Source organism: Spinacia oleracea, chromosome 5 (assembly GCF_020520425.1).
Source record: "Spinacia oleracea cultivar Varoflay chromosome 5, BTI_SOV_V1, whole genome shotgun sequence".
NCBI classification, from domain to species: domain Eukaryota; kingdom Viridiplantae; phylum Streptophyta; class Magnoliopsida; order Caryophyllales; family Amaranthaceae; genus Spinacia; species Spinacia oleracea.
In genome coordinates this window covers 24,274,878-24,296,629 of record NC_079491.1, presented here as the reverse complement: position 1 = coordinate 24,296,629, position 21,752 = coordinate 24,274,878, and the positions used below count along the sequence as shown (strand labels likewise).

Here is a 21,752-nt window from a genome sequence, read left to right as displayed (position 1 = left end):
CCTGGTCGAGGCTTGGCGTGTGTTGGTGATGCGTGTGGCTTGCTAGGCGATGGCCTGGCTTCGTGCTGGGCCTTCGTCTAGCGAGCCTCGTCCGATGCTAATTCGTACGATACGCTTCCGATTAAATTTCCGATTCCGGAAATTATTTCCGATACGAACGATATTTAATATTTCCGATTCCGGAATTAATTTCCGTTTCGAACAAATATTTAATATTTCATTTTACGGAATTATTTTCCGATTCCGATAACATTTCCGATTCTGACAATATTTCTGTTTCCGGCAATATTTCCGATTCCGGTAATATTTCCATTTCCGATAATATTTTCCGACACGTACCATGTTTCCGTTTTCGGCAACATCTACGACTTGGATAATATTTATATTTCCGATACGATCCATATTTCCGTTTCCGGCAATATCATCGTTTGCGGAGTATTCATTTCTTGCTTGTGACGATCTTAGCTCCCACTGAAACCAAGATCCGTCGATTCCGAATATCCATATATGGAATATTTAATGCCATTAAATACTTGATCCGTTTACGTACTATTTGTGTGACCCTACGGGTTCAGTCAAGAGTAAGCTGTGGATTAATATAATTAATTCCACTTGAACTGAAGCGGCCTCTAGCTAGGCATTCAACTCACTTGATCTTACTGAATTATTAACTTGTTAATTAATACTGAACCGCATTTATTAGACTTAATATTATATGCATACTTGGACCAAGGGCACTATTTCCTTCAGTCTCCCACTTGTCCTTATGGACAAGTGTGCATTACCTAATTCCTTTGTCGCTCGATGCTTGTTCTTGAACATAAGGTAAGAGTTGTCATCCTTATTATGTCCAGATGTGTTCCTCGGTTTCAGAGTTCAACTGATCAAATAAACAGATAATCATAGCCTGTGATTCATCCGAGCACGGCCATGCATTTTACAGTGGCCTTGTACAACTTTTAACTTTTTAAGCCTCTCATCCCGATTTATAGGAGGACAACCCTCTTTGTCATATCTTCCTTTTGTATGCTCATGACAGTAATTTGATTACTTTGAAGTTTAAGTAGAAGTATACCTAAAAGGCTAAAACTAAAAGAAAAAACCATCCTTAGGACAATAAATCTTCTATATAGGGTTACATTTTCTACCAGGATGTATCTTGACTTCTTTAGTATTCCATATTTAGGAGAACTAACGTATAACAAGTACGAACGGGCCCAAGAACTAGTTTTATAAAAAATTGCTACCATTATGCCACGTGTCTCCCTCCTCCTCATTTGCATTTTTTTTTAAAAATTTCAAATCTTTCATCTTCCCCTTGATATTTATTTTTATTAAACCACCATGTCTTTTTATTCTTATTTTTAATTGTTTCACATTTCAATTTCAATTGAATAATTTGTATCAAACTCCCAGACTCATCATTTTACCGTTATTTCAGTATTTTTATTTTCATTCCTACTCTCCTCTCTCGCACAAAGAAATTTGACAATGTATTTTTTAATTAAAAGAAAATTTGTATATCGTACAAGCTAAAAATATATCAAAATAGGATTGAAAGCATAATATTGTTCCCCTTAAATCCTTAATCCTTAATCTTTAAACTGTTAAAGTCGTCGCTTTCGAGTTTTCATGAGGTTGGTGGGCCGAACCATAACGGTCTTACAATTGTAAAAAGACATCAACGCGTACGACCATTAAAACCAAGCCTCCGTTATTGTTTGCCGTGTAATGTAACCTAAACACCCCCAAAATTTCTACAGTAGTTTCTTTTCACTTTCCGGCTTTCCCATTCAAATCCAAAACATTCCTTTGACGGCTCAACGCCCACCCATTCAAATTCCCTATAAATACACCCTCTCATAACACCATACCATCCAATCTCATCATCTTTTCAACATTTTATCCTTAATTCCATAACAAAAACAATCCAATTTGATAATACCAGTCTGTACTTTGTGCTAATGGGCTACCAGAAACAACCCGAGTTGAACGGGGCATACTATGGCCCCTCGATCCCACCACCACAACAACCTCGATCTTACCACAGGCCAGGGAAGCGAGGCTCCTCCGGCGGCTGCTGCTGCCTCTTTGACTGCCTTTGCGGCTGCATCATGAGTTGCATCTGGACTATTCTCTGCACAATCCTAGTTATAGTCGGAGTACTCATCCTAATCTTCTGGCTCATCGTCCGCCCTCAAGAAATCAAAGTCCACGCTTCCGATGCTTCTCTTACTACCTTCAACTTCACCCAGAACGACAATCTCAACTACAATCTCGCCGTCAACTTCAGCATCCGAAACCCGAACCGACGCCTCGGAGTCTATTATGATTCAATCGAAGCGAATGCGATTTACGCCGGCCAAAGATTCAGCACTGTACAAGGGCCTGTATTCTACCAGGGACACAAAAATACAACAGATTTTGGACCTGTGAATTTCAGGGGACAACATATTGTTATTCTTGGAAGTGGTGATAAATCTGATTATGAGAAACAGACTACTGATGGGCTTTATGAAATTCAATTGAAGATGCATTTGAGGGTCAGATTTAGGCTTGGATTATTCAAGACTGGAACATGGAAGCCTAAGATTAAGTGTGATTTGAAGGTTCCAATTGAAGGACATTCTGGGCAATTTGAGAGGACAAAGTGCAGCTATGATCTTTGATTCTATTTTGTTAATTTCGTGTTCTTGGATTTTGATTTTGATGATTTGGGGATTATTTGATTTGTTTTAGAGGGTTACATAGTAGAATTTATGGTTTTCATATGAATAAAATGTTACACACTTAATATTCATGTAAATTTAATAAAAATATTAATGGTTTGATTAATATTTTGGTGTTGATTTGTTTGCTTTAATTTTAATTTATCATTGTTTATTGTGTCTATAACGGTAGGATTTCTTGCTCATCAATTTCATGGAAATCTGCTTTTCTGTGGGGCTAATTTGTCAGCATTATTATTTTCGTAGGTTCAACTCAATGGGTTTGAAAATTGTAATATTTCATGTTCGTTATTTACTTATTTGACTTAAAAAATGAATGAACCGGTGTGGCCAGATGAGTTTGGGCAATTCCAAACACATTGCCCAATGCCCATAAGCTATGAAGCTACTCTGCCTGTCCCGAAATACTCTCATCGCTTTCCTTATAAAGCCGTCTTAAAATACTTGCACCGTTTTTATAAATGACATATTTTTTCATATTGATTTCCTTACTTCCTTAAGGTCCCACGTGTATTCCTAACATCTAAAAAATATTTTACAAAAAATCACTCCATCCCCCACTAGTCCACTACCCTCAAAAAATTGATATATTTTCCACTAACTATATTTAAAAAATACTCAAAACCATCTAATTAAATCGATGCGATTATTTCGAGACGAATAGAGTACTTTGAAAGTCGAGAACATACAAAAGTATGGGAGAAAGTCAAACTTGGTATTTCGCCTGGAAAATAAATGCAAGTATGATCGTATGAACCAAACATGAAACTTGTGGTATGCCGTATAGGCCCGTATGGGTTTGGCAATTCCAAACACATACTCCGTACCTTATGGTGAATCAAACACCTCTCCATTTTCATTTATTTTAATGAGAATAAAAAAAAAATGGAGTAGTTTTGTCAAAGTGATTACTTAGAAACAAAGATTTCTGAAGGAACAATTGGTAGTTTAATGGATGACTTAATCAAGAAGAAGAAATGTGCTAAATTGATCATAGTTGACCTAATCAAAACGACGACTTGAACCTTGAAAGGGACTAGGAAGCTTATTTGTTTTGCGAGATTGCAGAATTTTCAACATATCTTAAGTTGTTATTTAGCTTAATTTATGTACGTTTATAGATTGTCTGACTAATATCGATCTTTTTATTTATATAATTACAATTTGGTGTAAACTTGTTTTGTCACGGCAACAACAAGACAATTTCTCATGCATCATGATTCATGAGTAGTCATGCCCACAATTGTATTGAGTCACTGAGCTCTAATGTCTGCCTAAAAAAGGGTATTTTTAGGTTTAAAGGAACAAATTTGGTTGATTCATAAGCTCATTGGTTATGTTCACCTTAAAAAACATAAGTTTCAGGTCCAATAAATTCAAATAAGTGTAGATAAGTTTAATAAATTTTAATAAGTTCAGATAAGTTTCAATAAGTTTCAATAACAATAATATTATGATTATTATTAATATTATTTATCATTATTATTTGTATTAATTTATATTTATTATTATTATTATAATTATTATTTGTATTAATTTATTATTATTATTATTATTATTATTTATTTTAAATTATTATTAATTTATTATTGTTAATTTATTATTTATTATTAATTATTATTAATTATTAATTATTTTTAATATATAAATTATTATTTATTATTTATTATTTATTATTTATTATTATTTATTATTTATTATTTATTATTTATTGTTTATTATTTATTATTTATTATTTATTATTTATTATTTATTATTTATTATTTATTATTTATTATTTATTATTTATTATTTATTATTTATTATTTATTATTTATTATTTATTATTTATTATTTATTATTTATTATTTATTATTTATTATTTATTATTTATTATTTATTATTTATTATTATTTATTATTTATTATTTATTATTTATTATTTATTATTTATTATTTATTATTTATTATTTATTATTTATTATTTATTATTTATTATTATTATTTATTATTTATTATTTATTATTTATTATTTATTATTTATTATTTATTATTTATTATTTATTATTTATTATTTATTATTTATTATTTATTATTTATTATTTATTATTTATTATTTATTATTTATTATTTATTATTTATTATTTATTATTTATTATTTATTATTTATTATTTATTATTATTATTTATTATTTATTATTTATTATTTTATTATTTTATTATTTTATTATTCATTGTTACTATTTTGATTATTATTATTATTATTATTATTATTATTATTATTATTGTTATTCTATTATTATTATTCATAATAAGTTTCAATTAGTTCCAATAAGTTCAGATAAGATCAAATAAGTTTAGATCCGATAAGTTCAGGGCAAATAAGTTGAATAGAACGCACCCACAGATCGAGCTCTTAATCGAACAATTGGAGTGATGTAGAGCTCAGTTTTTGGAAAAACAAAATTAAAAATGTATTTTTGTGGCCAAAACCTGGCTTGAATTTAGCGAGATTGAGTTTAAATTTTCAGCTCGTAAAGAGGACCGGCCTACCGCCTTTGCTTGTTTGGTTGACATGGAAATTAAATACCCCGCCGGAAGTTTAGTTTCATACGAAGTTACTTTCTTTGTGAACTTCTGGCACGAAATAATGATTAAGCTATAATGATTCAGAAAGAGAGTGACGCCTAGTCGTTAGAGCGTATGTTCACTTTGTAGAGGAAGAGTGTGATCTTGGACTGGCCCCCTTCGCATGGTCTAAAAATAAATAGAAGTTCGTGGTCCAGATGACAAGACTGAGTCCCTATCCAAAAACTCCACAGCCTTAAACTATAAAACAAGCCAGGGCTAATTAGGTAAGAAGTCATTTAAGCCAAGCTTTTGGAACAAAGTTGCTTAAGCGAAGATTTTAGTAGTGGACCCGGTAAAGCTCTTCGAGCTTTTGAGCTTAAGCGGAGCTTTCGGTAGTTAACTCGCTAAAGCTCTTTGCACTAAGAAATTTTCACTTTCTAGGAAATGACATGAAAACCGTGACTTACCAAGGGAAGAGTGGATAAGCCACTTCCTATCTATTTTATGTCAATCAAATAACATGGCAAATGTCCAACTCGTAGGAAGTACACTTACTCTTTTAGTTGTTTGTAACCAAACAACACCTAACTTGTCAATTGAAAAGGCATATTACTCCATTCATCCTAAAGTACTCAATCCGTTTCTTTTTGTTCTTTACGTTTGACCTTTTACATATTTATTAACGATTACTTAATGTGCATTTAGATTCCTCTTTTTTTTTTTTAACAAGAAAAAATTACGTTTATTTATAATATATTCACTCTTATCAAAATTTTGAAATTGGGAAAATGACAAAAATTTAATGTCTCAATAGAAAAGTGTGAGATATTAAATGACCCAATCAATTTAATTGGTTAAGATAATCATTTGACACAAATTTTGATAGAATATTAAACTATTTATGTGATAATTTAAAAAAAAATGTAAAAAACATTTTGAGACACAAACAAAAAAACTAAAGAACAAAAAAGAAAAGGAGGAAATACCAACTTTAGGTGCAACATTTTTGATTTTACGAAATCAAAGATAACTTTGACCGTATTTTTAAACTTGTTTCAATGTACTCTGTATTTTTCATAGTACGAAAATGATAAAGGTTGCAACATGCGACATTTAAGCCGTGTCACAATGATGACATGACATGCTTATGAGTCATGATTTAAATTGGAAACTAAAATATTTACTTTATATAACCTATTAGACATGTTCCAAAAAATAGTAGGAAAATCATAATATTCTAATTTGTTTCTTTCTTTATCTTGAATACCTTAGTTACATATTTTCATAGTAAAAATATTGTATTGATAGTAAAAATAATATGATGATGCATAGCCTACGTGGCGCCTATGTGTACCAATTAAATTCAGACACGTAAGATTGCGACAACTAAATGTTGTCACAACTTGCGACCTTTATCATCACCCTTCGTAGTGAATGAAGACATGAATAATTCAGTAACAGCAACTTTTCGGTAGGACCGCCTTACAGGCGCGTGTAGGAAAGACCGGGTGTGAAACCACGCGCGCGTGGCCTCACGCGCGATATAAGTTGAAAATTTTTCTCTCTCCTCTCATTTTCTGCAAACGCTCTCCTCTCATCCTTCTCTCTACCACACAAAATCCTAACCTTCTGCAACACCAAACCTAACCCCTCAGCCCCGCTCTCTCTCTCCTCCAACACTCTCGCCGTCCCCTCCAAAACCATAGCCACCTTCATTCTCTCTTCTCCGGCCTTCTCCTTCTCCGATCTGTCCTCTCGCCGCCGTTGCAAGATGCACCACCATGGATTCCGACTGTCCCAGCCTCTGTTCTCCGCCGACCATGGATTTCGTTTGAGGTTTTAGGTTTTCGGTTTTTTTCCTTTGATTTTGTTGAATTTGCAATTTAGGTTTTTGATTAATTTGGTTGATATTTTAGATGTTTGATTTCATGAGAATTGAAGAGGGGGCGGTGACGGTGGTGGGGATGTGGCTGGTGCTGCTAGGAAGACGTTGGGTTTCGTGAAATGATAGGGAGTTGTTGGAGGTGCGCGGTTTCAGTGAAATGACCGTTGTGGTGGAAGCTTGCCTCAAGGAACAATCCGCCGGGAAACAGCGAGAAAGGAAGGAGAAGCGGAGCTTTTCGGATCAACACCATCTCACCGACGGGAACATCATGTTCCAGATTTTTTTTTTTTTAATCTTGGTTGGTTTTAGAAGGAGGAATTGACTACTTGTTGGTGTTTTAATTCTATTGAGTTATTCATGGTTTTAGTAAAAGATTGTATGGAATTAGTTATAATTTTCTTATATTTAGTTATGAAATGATTTTTAGTTACATTTTTTGCATTTAAGTAATTTTTTAGTTTTGAAATGGTTTTTAGAAGCATAAATATTTTATCGTAATTAATTTATACAAAAATCTCTAGAATTATGTATTGCTTAACTAATTAGTTCACGTGCTTAACTAATTAGTTTCAATGCTTAACTAATTGAATTTCATGCTTAATAAATTGATTTCATTACTTAACTAATTGGTTTTATTGCTTTAACTAATTCGTTCCATTGTTTAACTAATTGGTTTCATAGCTTAACTAATTGAATTTCAGGCTTAACTAATGAAATTTCATTCTTAACTAATTGGATTTCAGTCTTAACTAATTGTTTTCATTGTTCAACTAATTGAATTTTATGTTTAACTAATTGAATTGCAGGCTTAACTAATTGGTTTTATTGCTTAACTAAATGAATTTCAGGCTTAACTAATTGATTCCATTTCTTTAACTAAGTCGTTTCGTTGCTTAACTAACTGGTTCTATTGTTTGACTAATTGGTTTCATTGCTTAACTAATTGAATTTCAGACTTAACTAACTGGTTTAATTGCTTAACTAATTGGTTCCATTGCTTTAACTAAATCGTTCCATTGTTTAACTAATTTGTTCCATTGCTTAACTAATTGAACGTCAGGCTTAACAAATACTTTATATCTGTAAACTTATTGGTTTCAATGCTTAACTAGTTGGTTTTAATGTTTAACTAATTGGTTCCAGTGGTTAACTAAATGGTTTTACTGCTTAACTAATTGGTTATATTGATTAACTACTTGGTTTCAGTGCTTAACTAATTGGTTTCATTGCTTAACTAATTGGTTCAATTACTTAACTAATTAAATTTCAGGCTTAACAAAAATTTCTTTATATCTGTAAACTTATTAGTTTTATTGCATAAGTAACTGGTCCCAATGTTTAACTAATTGCTTTCATTATTTAACTAATTAGTTCGAATGCATAACTAATTGAATTCCACGCTCAACAAATATTTTCTTTATACTTGTAAACTTATTAGTTTCAGTGTTTAACTAATTAGTTTTATTGCTTAACTAATTGGTTCCATTTATTAACTAATTGGTTCCATATCTTAATTAATTGGTTCCATTTCTGAATCTTAATTAAAGCTCTGAAATTTGTTGTTTGAAACTCGGAAATACGTAACTTAAACTCAAAATACCATAACTAAAATTCAAAAAACCTTAACTAAAACTCAATAAATTATAACCAAACGTCATAAATGAATCACAACTAAAACTTAAAAAATCATAACTAAAATTCTAAAAACCTTAACTAAAACTCAATTTTTTTTAACTAAACATCAAAATGTATTCTTAGCTAAAACAATTAAGTTTGAACTAAAAATTATTCTTAACAAAAATAATTGTAATGTTAACTAAAACAATTGTAATCTTAACTAAATCAAAGTTATTTTTAACTAAATATAACATAAGAAAAACTAAAACAAAAAATGACTTCAATGCAAAAAAAATGTTACTTAAACTAAAATTTCATAACTAAATATATATCAGAAATATAACTAAAACAAAAACATTACAAGTATTAACTATTAGCAATTTAATAATTACTATATACATTAGAAATATAACTAGAACGAAAATATTATTAACTATAAGCAATTTAATCATTACTAAATACATCAAATCCATTAATAATTACACTTTTAAAAAAATACAAATTATTCTTGAACTCTTGTTTTTTGTTGAATAGCAATCTCAATCCAACAACAAAACATAACACCAACATCATCAATCAAACCACAAGCTCAGGCAACCCTTGCACCAGCTGATGTTCCTTCGAGTCGCAGCCACCAGCAGGGATAGCGAAGCCACTGCAAGACCACCAGGCCACACTGAAGAAACATCGCAGCCACCAAAGCATGTTACTTCGCGATTGCAGTCACTGGCAATTGCAACAGCTCCTCCAGATCTCTCTCCTCAAACATCTACTGCCTACTACCATCTCCACCATCGACCGCTCAACATCCTCTAACATCGCATCCAAAGCACAAACTCGGTTCGATCTACAAAAAAACTAAGATCGTCCAAATTATCGACAAAACGCCGCATTCGACGCCACAAACCAAAATCGCCGCATTCGACGCCACAAACTAAAATCAAATCAGAAAACAAATCCGAAACCAAAATCAAATCCGAAAACAAATGGATTCGGTGAATTACTGGAAAAGAGCATTAGATGAACACGTCTTTGAAAAGCTGAAAATCTTAAACCAAAGTGAATGAAGGAGAGAGATAAAGTTCGACAAACCTTAACTAATTGGTTTCAATGCTTAACTAATTGGTTTCATTGCTTAACTAATTGGTTGCAATGCTTAACTAATTGGTTTCATTGCTTAACTAATTGGTTTCAATGCTTAACTAATTGGTTTTCATTGCTTAACTAATTGGTTGCAATGCTTAACTCATTGGTTTCATTGCTTAACTAATTGATTTCATTGTTTAACTAATTGATTGCAATGCTTAACTAATTGGTTTCATTGCTTAACTAATTGAATTTCAGGCTTAACAATACTTTCTTTATATCTGTAAACTTAGTGTTTTCATAGCTTAACTAATTGGTTATATTGCTTAACTACTTGATTTCAATGTTTAACTAATTGATTCCATTACTTAACTAATTAGTTTCATTGCATGTTTAAAAGTGTGCATCTTAACTAAAATCATGAACTTCGTTGTCTAAAACTCAAAAGAGGTAAATAAAACTCAAAAAATCTTAACCAATTCCTAGAAAATCGTAACTAACACTAAAGGAATCTTAACTAAAACTCAAAAAACCTAAAAAGTGATTATTAGTTAAAACAAAATTATATTCTCAACTAAAATAAATTTAACCTTAACTAAAACGACAATATTCATAACTAAAACAAAATAATTCTTAACTAAAACTTCTTAAACCACGACTAAAACTCAGACAAATGGAACACAAAATATATTAACTAAACCTCCGAAAATGTTGACTAAACTCATATGAATTTTAACTAAACAATTATTCACTTAAGAAAATCAACTAAACCATTTATTTCTTAACTAAATACAGAAAAACCATAACTAAAACATTACAATTCTTAACTAAAACGAAATTAAAACACCAACAACAGCATAATCGACCAACAAGTAACGCTTCCTTCCAGCTACGAAACCCTAGCGAGGTTAGCAGCTTCGCTTCGTTCGCCTCGCAGCCACCGCATGACTGAGCAACTTCAGTATCAGGCGATACGTCTCCTTCCTCTAATTGCGGCAGCGGCAACCACCACCACCAACAACCAGCGGCAAATCCGCCTCCTCCTGCCGGTAATTCAAAAATCAAAAAAACCTAAATCAAAAGAGGTGATTGGAAAAACCTAATCAATTCAATCGAAACAAAACAAAATCAAATCTAAATCATCAAATCTAAATCAACAAATCAACATGTGAAAGATAAAGAATCACCTCATAAGGAACACCTCATCTTCCTCATGCAATTTCCTAACTAGGTTGTCCGACGAGGAGCAGCAGCAGCCACGACGACTCATCGCGCAACCTCCTCGGTCTCTCCTCTCCTCTTCCTGAACATCGCACGATCTCCTTCCTCCCTTCGCCGCTGCTCGTCGGCCACCACATTCTCATCTTTCCGGTAAATTAATCTGCAAAATCAACAAAACTAAACAATAAAAAGGAAAATCAAAACCCTAACTAAATCAAGAATGAAGGAGAAATGAAGGAGACAGATGGAGGCCGAGTGAACAATTCTCACCTCCGCCCTAACCGCGTCGCCGGTATCCTCCGCCGTCGACCTCGATTCTCCAGGTTATCACCGGCGTTGGCCGAGAGGTTTGGAGGAGAGAGAGGATCAGAGAGGTTTGGAGGAGAGAGAGGGGGTCAGAGAAATTTGGAGGAGAGAGAATTAGGGTTATGAAAATAAAAATGAAAAAGAAATGCAAAATATGTATATATATTTTTTGGGAGATAAAACGCTGACTCAGCTCATACGTGGCAGCTTGGTGACAACAAGGCGGTCTTACAGGAAAGACCGCCTTATATAAAAGTTTGTAATTCAGTAAACGTAAAGCCAAAAGACACTTATTCATCTACATCTATAAATAGATCGAGGGAGTAAATGTTACTCCAGAAATTTTCAAAGAGTTTTGGGAGTTTCACAATTTTTTGCAATACTCATGAACGCACATCGGAAACTGTCACGAATTAAATTAAGAAGTACTTTAAATGCTGGCTTTTGAGATACTGGATAAACTTTAAATTCAGCTAGAGTTTATTTATAATCATTCTAATTGATATGGAGTAGTTGTATTACAAAATTGGGAAAGGATTTAGGGGCCGTTTGGTTGGAGAAGGGGAAAGGGAATGAGAATGAGAATGGGAATCAAGGAGAATGGAATGAAAACCCTTTGTTTAAGAATGTTGTTTGGTTTGTTCATTCTTCTCCCCTCTCTCTCTCTCCTAAGTAAGATAATAAATAATAAATAATAAATAATAAATATTTTTAATTTTTTATTTATTTTTTATTATTTATTACTAATTATTTATTCTTCATTATTGATTATTAATTATTATTAATTATTTATTTATTATTTAATATTCATTATTTATTATTAATTATTTATTATTGATTACTAATTTTTTGTTATTCATTGTTTATATTTATTATTAATTTATAATTAGTAATTAATAATTAATAATTACTAATTACTAATTACTAATTACTAACTATTAACTATTAACTATTAACTATTTTTGGCCATAGTTTTTTTACCAATTTACCCTAAGATTCCCCACTATTTACCAAAAAAAACCCCAAGATTCTATCCTTTTTCCAACCTAAATTTCACCACTTTCATTATTTTATTCACCCAATATTTACAATACAACCGGTCACTATCTTATATCTCTCTCTTCTTTTTCAACCTCCTTTCACTTTTCTCTCTCTCCTCCTTCCTTTCTCTGTTTCTCTTTCTGATACTCTCAAGAACATCAAAGATGTTCTTCATTTCCTCCTTCCTCCTCTCACTTTTCTCTCTCTCTCTCTCCTCCTTCCTCTCTCACTTTTCTCTCTCCTCGTTCAATATCGCCGCCACCACCACCACAACTCCGCCACCGCCCCCACCACTACGTATTATGGGTTTAGATGGTGAAATTCGACCATGAAAACCCTAGATCTAGAGTTTACATGGTCGAATTTGACCTCTAAATCTTCAAAATCGTTATATTGAGATCATGTTGGTATGAATTTATTTTTGTGTTCTTATTTCGAATTTTTTGGATTAATTTTTCACGATTTTCTGGGTTATTTTTTGTTGAATTTTTGGATTGTTTTTGGTCGGGATTTTTGGTCGATTTTTTCGATTTTTTTAATTTGATTTTGGTGGAATTTTGGGTTGAATTTTGGTTGATTTTTTGGGTTGATTTTGGTCGAATTTTTGGGTTGATTTGGTCGAATTTTTGCCTTGATCTTGGTCGATTTTTGGTTGAATTTTTCTGATTTTTTTGGTCGAATTTTTGGGATGATTTTTGTCGATTTTCTGGGTTGATTTATTGGTGAATCTTTGGGTTGATTTTGGTCGAATTTCTTGTCGAATTTTTGGGTTGATTTGGTCGAATTTTTGCCTCTATCTTGGTTGATTTTCTGGTTGATTTTTTTCTGATTTTTTTGGTCTATTTTTTTGTCAATTTTTTGGTTTGAATTTTCTGGGTATGTCGATTTTCTGGGGTTTTTTTGTTTTCTGGGTTTGACGATTTACTGGGTTTTTTTGGTTGATTTGTCGATTTTCTGGGGTTTTTTTGGTTAATTTTCTGGATTTTTCTTGATTCTTTTTGTTCGAATTTTTGATGATTTTTTTTTGTTGATTTTTCTGGTTTGAACTTTTGTTGATTTTCGGGTTAATCTGATGTTTTTTGTATTAAGAATAAAATATCTCCCATTTATCTTATTTTTTAAAATATTTTTTCTCTCTCCACTTAATTTTAAATATATAATCTCTTACGCCCAATCATTATTCTTACACCCAATCATTACTCATATCCCAATACAAACCAAGATTCAGTTTTCTTAAACCACACCCAACATTCTTTAGGGGAAGAACAAAAGGGAATGGAGGGAGTAATAATTAATAATTAATAATTAATAATTAATTATTATTTATAAAGAGTGGTCAAGGGAAAGGGAATGGCAAACCTTGGGGGTGGTAGGGTATCAATGTAGAGGGATTTGGGGTAAGTGAAAAAGAAAATAGGGTAAAGGGAATGACAAAAACCACCAAACTAACAACAACAAATGGAATGAAATCCCATCATTCCCTTTCCCTTTCCTGAAAACCCCCAACCAAACGCCCCCTTATATTGTTTTAAAATCTCATGATCTATTAGAAGGTACACTCTCCGTTGTCCCTCATTTTAAGTTGTTTGCGTTTGTTCTTCAATTGTACGCAGTAGCTTTTAAGTACTGAAATACTTCGTATAATAGCTAGACATATCTGTTATAGATGATGAAATTCGCCAATTCGGGTACCTATAGAATATGTACGGTCTATTAATAGGTCTAACTTTCTACTTTCTACTTTCTACTCTGGTGAATGTTTGGTTGCAATAGATTATTGATTTACATGTTAAATCTTCCGAGTATGGAATTGAAACATATTTGTTATAGAGTAGTACGTCTTATAGAGTTATACTCCGTAGATGATGAAAATCGGGTGAGTATGAGAATGACTACTAGCATAATTTTGTAGCAGGACATTAGCAATTTTGCGAAAAGTAACTTTTGTAATCACAGGTTCATAAGGGTGACTTTTAAATTTTAATTAAGTTTTAGACTTTTAGCTTCCTACATTATGCTGTGTTTTTGCTCTGTTCTTCCTACATTATGCTGTATTTTTCTTTCTTATTCGGGTAATTTCAGGATAAGTGTTGCGCACTGATGAGTTATCGACACAGAGAATGTTGCAAGCTTGCGACTAAATTAGATAGGATTAGTGGTTTACCTGATGAAGTACTTGGTCACATCCTTTCATTTCTTCCTACAAAATGTGCAGTGGGTACGAGCATATTATCAACCAGATGGAAGTATCTTTTCCGGCTAACCACCAATCTTTATTTTGAAGACTCGTATGCATCATCTGCTGGTAATGATGCAAGCGAAGAGGAAAAAGAAGGTCGAAAAGAAAGCTTTAAGAAGTTTGTGTATCTTGTCTTGGCATTGCACCAAAAATCTTCCATTACGGAATTCAGTCTAAAGTGTCAAAACACCTATGAGAATTCACATATTGACATATGGGTAAGTGCTGCAATACTGAAGAAAGTTCAACAGCTCTATCTTGACCTGCTTGGAACTGTCAAAGAACGACCAAGTTTGCCAATTATCTTTTTCAATTCTAAAACATTGGTGGTATTAGAAATTAGTGGTTGTTTCGAACTACAAGTACCAAACTTGGTATGCTTTCCCAGACTCAAGGTTCTTGGTCTGAAATTAATCACATTTCTTGACGGAGAATCAGTTGAAAGGTTTTTTTCTGGTTGTTTATGGCTTGAGGTACTGACACTAGACGGCTGTGTTTTTCAAGGAGGCAATGCTTGCATTTATTCTGATACACTTGAGGATTTAACCATTATGGATATCTATTCTGGTGAATGGATTCTAATTGATGCCCCTTGTTTGGCCAAAGTATCATTCATTTACCTAGACGGTACACAATATTGGTACCACGACAGCCATGTCGTCCATCAACCACCTCTTGCTTTCGATTTTTTGAAAAGTAATTCCGTTACATATTTATCTCTGCAAGGATACTCTTTAGAGGTATATTTCCCTTATTTTTTTGTGGTTGAATTTTCTTCATAACGCTCATGAAATGATAAAAAGTGTTACTTTGACGAAGCTTGTTGCGGCGAATAGAATGCCAGCAGCATATCCTGATTTGGAATTATTGGAGCTTGATTGGTGTCCTGTTTTACCATATAAAGAGATGATTGGCTTCTTTGATAACACGCCTAGACTTCACACTGTCATATTCCGGCAGGTATGCATAAATACTCCCTCCATTCCGTATTATAGGACCACTTATTAACCAACCCTTATTAGTTATTAGTACATACCAAGTATATCATTTTTCTGCAGGGCTTAATCAAGCACAGTGATCAATTTGACTGCCAAGAGTTGGAACAATGGCCTCTAAAGTATTTAGGAGTGGCTACGCTATTTTCGTTGTATGTGGAGGTTATTCAAGTTCACAACTTTTCTGGAAACAAAGGGGAGCTCATTTTGCTGGAGTATCTGCTTTACAATGCCGTAGAATTGAAGTGGTTGGTATTGTACAAAGATTGCAATATGAAGATGGAGCAAGAACTACGGATGGCTGAGGAATTGTTGAGAATATCAGGGACCTCGGATCACTGTCGTGTAGAGCTGCTGTAGGTCTGAAGTTGCATATTTTGTTGCTTGCATTAAGAATACCTGGTAACAATGATGAATTATATGCTTTAACTTTGAGTGCTCTAAATTGGCAAGCAAACATAGGGAAATCAAACTCAATGCTACATCACAAAATAGTTGTCTTACAACTTGGTGCTTCTATGTAAAAACAACTGAAATGCATTGTCTTTCCTGGCGCCAATTAGCCAGCATTACAAATTAGCCATAAGTTTTAACCACTAGACTAATAGCTCATTTATAAAACAAATGAAATGTAATTCCTGACAAATCGTGCCATCAATTATAGTCTATAGCCTCAAGGTTCACCAGAAACCCACTATTTTATACATGTACAAATATCTGTCACTACTCACTACCGACTACCGAGCCGTGTGCGTTTGTAAGGTCGCCTCTTACTTCCCTCTCCAGTGGCGCAATTGGCATACTCATGCTACTCTTCAGGCTGGCTACCTTAGGTGGTTGAATTCTACGCAACCAATTCATCTCTCACCATCTTCAGCTTAGCCGGCTGCAACCTTGTCGTAAACTTCACTGTTCTAAACTCCAACGTACTATATTATTGAGATGCACTTTGACCGACACGTAATTTTAGAAGATTGAGTTGAATTTATTAAAATAACTGATTTACAAGTTAGTGCTCCTGTGTAAAACAACTGATTTTATGGGCCTTTTATCAATATGGCTATTTTTACAAATTTATTTATCAAAATAGCTACTTTTAAATTCTATTTTCCAAACAAGCTACTATTTTTTTTTTTTGAGGGAACTAGCTACTATTTTGACTTTGAAGTAAAAATAAATGAATTGGTTTGATTTTTTTTAATTATGAACCGGTTTGGTTATTTTTTTAATAGTGAACCGGTTTGGGTTTTTTTTAATTGTGAACCGGTTTGGGTTTTTTAATAGTGAACCAGTTTGGTTTGAGTTTTTTTTTTTTTTTTTTTTTTTTTTTTTTTTTTTTTTTGTTGTAAAACCACACATTACTGTAATTTTTTTTGCGAAAGACAACCAAAGAAAAGTTTTCGGCATAGAATGAGCTTTTCCAGGCAATGACTTGCACGTGAGCAGCACGTGTGGATTCATTTTACATGTTAACTTGTAAAAACGTGCATGTTTAGTGGAAACGAAACAACTTCCCTTAAACACGACACAATATACCAAAATCGAGCACTGCCACAATAAATATCACTTTAACAATGTTGAAAATGTGGCAAAATGAACCCACACATGTTGCTCACGTGCAAGTCAATGGCCGGAAAACTCAATTAATGCCGGAAACTTTCCTTAGGTTGTCTTTCGCAAAAAGATTTATGTTAAGGTGTGATTTCAAAAAAAAAAAATTATATATATAAGGTTATTTTTCGTAAAATTTGGGTTATAAAAGATCATTTTTGACAAATTTACCAAAAAAGATCGAAAAATATTTTCCACTTTAAGAAACTATAATTAAAAGAGATAATAATTTTGACCTCTTAACAAATCAAACAAAGAAAAATAAATCAGTTTTTGTCGAACCTCGCTTCTTCCTGCATAGTAACGCGGACTAAGGCTTTATTTGGTTGGGAGGTATTGAAAGGAAAAGAAAAGAAAGGAAAGATAAAATAAGGTTTACAAACTTTTGTATAAGGCGGTCTTACAGGAAAGACCACCTCATACTTGGGTATTTTCGCGGGTCAATACATACGGATACGGGTCTAGTTTAATTTCGGGTCGCATAAAAACCTAAATTTCATCCATTTCAAAACCTAATTCGTATCTCTCCTGAATTCTCTCCTTCCCCCTTTCTCTCTCCTCCTAACCGGAGCTGTTCTCTATCCTCCGTCCGCCTCTTTGCCAAAACCTAACACCGGCCACAGCCTCCTAGCTTTTTCAAATTGCCGCCGCCATCAACTCCTCACCTCTCCACAAGAAGAACAAGGAACACCGGTCGTCGCCGACGTTGTCGTCATCAGTGTTCGGTCGGTGGTTCGAACCAAGGATATCGGCGTCGCCAATTCGTTTGAGCAGCGGTGGAGTAGTCGATGGTGGCGAGTTGTCGCCGAAGTAAAAGCCTCAAAGTACTCAGTTAACTCTTCATCTCATGATTTTTGGTTTTAGTTTCAGTTTTTTAATTTATTTGTTGATTAATTGGTTGATTTTATAATTTTAGTGAATCGATGATGTTCTTTTACGTTTTTTTATTTTTGACTTTTTTTTATTATTATTTCTATGCAATTTCTTTTATGCAATTTCGTGTGAATTAGTGGTGCTGTGATCGATTCAGGTGTTTGTGATTTTTGAATCCGTAGGTCATTGCTCACTTGGATGTTGTTGAACTTCTACACATTGTGTCCATTTTGTTAGGGAAACAATGTGAACCTCTTGATTTTGATTTCTCTAGTGTCCCGTCATGTTGGATGAAGCTCCTGCTTTTGATTTCTCTGGTGTTTTTCGCAATGTCGGATGAACCTCCTGATTTTAATTTTATTGATTTTGTTTTTTTAATGTGATTAATTGATTGGACATGTTATTGCGGTGTTTTTTAGGTGTTATGGTGCCAAATTCAGAGGAACTCTGAACTCTGGCTATGCTACTGCTGGTGGATCTAGTTATGTTGAATTGATGGAAGAATTGGACCGACTGGTGGTTTTCTGGTGGCTGCGACACAGAAGCCCCGCAAGGTTTGTGTGTGCTTGTGACACTAGGCTTGCGCCACTAGGCGTGCTGTGCTGGTTGTCATTCCGGTGGCTGCTAGAGTTGACGCGATTGTGAATTGCTGTTGGTTATGTGTTGCTGTTGGTGATGTGGTGAGCACACGCATAGGAGGTGCTTTGGTCGTGCTTTGCTGAGGTGTTTCTAGGCGGCATGGAGAGGAGTAAGACAGGGCAGGGCGACAAAATTGCAAAGAAATGTAATTCATATCCAATTCTGTAACAATTTTGTATCATTTATATTAGTCATGATTAAATAGGTTTTAGTTAAGAATAAATTCATTCTAGGTACACATTTGTTATATTTAGTTAAGAATATTTTCTTAAGAATAATTCAGTTGTAGTCGAGATAATTTGGTTTTAGTTGAGAATAAATTCTTCTTTGTTAATACGGAGTATTAAATTTCTGGATTTTCTGAGTTTTTGTCATGATTTCGGTAAATTTATTTCATTGAATCTGAAATTCAATTATTTAAACAATGGAACAAATTAGTCAAGTATTGAAACAAATTATTTAAGCATTGAGATCAATTAGTTAAGCGATTAAACTAATAAGTTTACAGATATAAAGAAAGTATTTGTTAAGCCAAAAATTCAATTAGTTTAGCAATGAAATCAATTAATTAAACAGTGAAATCAATTAATTGAGTTTGAAATTCAATTAGTTAAGCAACGGAACCAATTAGTTATGCAATAAAACTAATTAGTGAAGCGGTGAAACCAATTAGTTAAGCACTGTAACTAATTAGTTAAATTTGAAATTCAATTAATCAAGTAATGAAACAAATTAGTTAACCAATGGAACGATTTAGTTAAACAATGAAACAAATTAGTTAAGCAATGAAACCAATTAGTTAAGCCTGAAATTCAATTAGTTAAGCAATGAAACCAATTAGTTAAGCAATGAAACCAATTAGTTAAGCAATGGAACCAATTAGTTAATTCTGATATTCAATTAGTTAAGCAATGAAACCAATTAGTTAATTCTGATATTCAATTAGTTAAGCAATGAAACCAATTAGTTAAGCAATAAAACCATTTAGTTAAGCAATGAAACCAATTAGTTAATTATGATATTCAATTAGTTAAGCAATGAAATTAAACCAATTAGTTAAGCAATGAAACCAATTAGTTAAGCAATAAAACCATTTAGTTCAACAATTGTACGGTTTAGTTAAAACAACAGAACAAATTAGTTAAGCAATGGAACCAATTAGTTAAGCAATTAAACCAATTAGTTAAGCAGATATAAAGAAAGTGTTAGAAATTTAATTAGTTAAGCACTGGAACTAATTAGTTAAACCTAGAATTTAATTAGTCAAGTAATGTAACCTATTAGTTAAGCATTGAAACCAATTAGTTAAGCATGAAATTCAATTAGTTAAGCAATTGAACCAATTAGTTAAGCATGAAATTCAATTAGTTAAGCAATTGAACCAATTAGTTAAGTTTGAAATTCAATTAGTTAATCATTGAAACCAATTAGTTACACAATTGAACCAATTAGTTATGCAATGGAACTAATTAGTTATGCAATGAAACCAATTAGTTAAGCAAGGAACTAATTAGTTAAACATGAAATTTAATTAGTCAAGTAATGTAACGTATTAGTTAAACAATGAAACCAATTAGTTAAACAACGGAACGATTTAGTTAAGCAACGAAACCAATTAGGTAAACCTGAAATTCAATTAGTTAAGCAATCGAACCAATTAGTTAAGTTATGGAACGAATTAGTTAAGAAACTGGAACGAATTAGTTAAGAAATTGAACCAATTAGTTAAGCCTAAAACTCAATTAGTTAAGCAATGAAACTAATTATTTAAGCCTAAAACTCAATTAGTTAAGCTATGGAACGAATTAGTTAAGAAACTGAACCAATTAGTTAAGCAATGAAACGAATTAGTTAAGAAACTGAACCAATTAGTTAAGCCTAAAACTCAATTAGTTAAGCAATAGAACGAATTAGTTAAGAAACTGAACCAATTAGTCAAGCCTAAAACTCAATTAGTTAAGCAATGAAACAAATTAATTAAGCAATAGAACGAATTAGTTAACGCAATGGAACCAATTAATTCAATTAGTTAAGCAGTGGAACCAATTAGTTAAGAAATTGAACGAATTAGTTAAACAATGAAACCAATTAATTAAAGCAATAGAACGGATTAGTTAAAGCAATTGAAACAATTAATTCAATTAGTTAAGCATTGGAACTTATTAATTAAGAAATTGAACGAATTAGTTAAGAAATTAAATTAGTTAAGCATAGAATTAAATTAGTTAAACAATTAAACTACTTAGTTAAGCACTGAAATAAATAGTTAAGCACTGAATCCTACCTCGTATTAGTTAATCACTGAGACTAATTAGTTAAGATAAACCTAAAACAATTTAAATCTTAACTTAAAACAAAGTAAATCTTAACTCAATATAAAGTAAATATTAACTCAAAACAAACTTAATTATAAGTTTATAACTAAAAAATGGAGAAAAATGCACTAAAGTTTCAATATCAATGATAGAGTACATGATTAGCAGTATACCAATTAATTAATGACAATGACTAAAAGTGCTATTATTATTGCTGTGAAACCAAAAAGTAGTGCTACTGTTTATGGTTCAATTGGAGCATTTACATTCAACGAACATATCTTGCTGCAAACCCACTATTTCTCCCCTTTCTGTTGCTTTCAAAGGCACGTGACGTTGTTAGGGACAATACAGATCCCAATCAACAAGCCACAACAACAACACGAACAACCTAACACCGCCGATTTCTGGCGTCAAACAAGTGGATCTCGCGAGATCTGGGGGCGGAAAAGTCCAACAAGCAGATGACGCCTCAACTCAGGAAAAGGGAGGAGATCATGGTGGAGGAGAAAAATCTCCTCCCTGTCGCCTACAAAAATGTGGTCGGAGCTCACCGTGTTTCATGGCGCATCATCTCTTCGATCTACAGGAGATTCACACATCTTGCAACGGCGGCGAGAAGAAAGGAGAAGGCGGCGGCAAAGAG

At 32.8% G+C, this 21,752-nt stretch overlaps 3 protein-coding genes and 1 long non-coding RNA gene across 5 annotated transcripts; 3 read left to right on the top strand and 1 right to left on the bottom strand.

The window, feature by feature from the left end:
* Window positions 1–1,746: 1,746 nt before the first annotated feature.
* On the top strand, window positions 1,747–2,835 carry LOC110793004 (NDR1/HIN1-like protein 3). The gene has a single exon (XM_021997831.2). The coding sequence runs from the start codon at window positions 1,965–1,967 to the stop codon at window positions 2,667–2,669; it is 705 nt and encodes a 234-aa protein (XP_021853523.1). The 5' UTR covers window positions 1,747–1,964; the 3' UTR covers window positions 2,670–2,835.
* Window positions 2,836–10,544: 7,709 nt separating this feature from the next.
* Window positions 10,545–12,042, bottom strand: LOC130461250 (uncharacterized). 2 transcript variants are annotated; one of them, XR_008921667.1, is made up of 3 exons: window positions 11,358–12,042; window positions 11,054–11,264; window positions 10,545–10,909 (listed from the first exon to the last, which is right to left on the bottom strand). It is a non-coding gene; the product is annotated as an uncharacterized lncRNA (long non-coding RNA). The 2 variants fall into 2 exon arrangements; XR_008921668.1 differs by having other exon boundaries at window positions 11,054–11,247; window positions 11,358–11,912.
* Window positions 12,043–14,534: 2,492 nt separating this feature from the next.
* LOC130461364 (F-box/LRR-repeat protein At3g58900-like) lies at window positions 14,535–15,219 on the top strand. Its single transcript, XM_056829443.1, has 2 exons — window positions 14,535–15,047; window positions 15,160–15,219. The coding sequence occupies exons 1-2, from the start codon at window positions 14,535–14,537 to the stop codon at window positions 15,217–15,219; spliced, it is 573 nt and encodes a 190-aa protein (XP_056685421.1).
* LOC110793002 (uncharacterized) lies at window positions 14,949–16,242 on the top strand. The gene is made up of 3 exons (XM_021997829.2): window positions 14,949–15,413; window positions 15,493–15,633; window positions 15,732–16,242. The coding sequence occupies exons 1-3, from the start codon at window positions 15,225–15,227 to the stop codon at window positions 16,026–16,028; spliced, it is 627 nt and encodes a 208-aa protein (XP_021853521.2). The 5' UTR covers window positions 14,949–15,224; the 3' UTR covers window positions 16,029–16,242.
* Window positions 16,243–21,752: the final 5,510 nt, after the last annotated feature.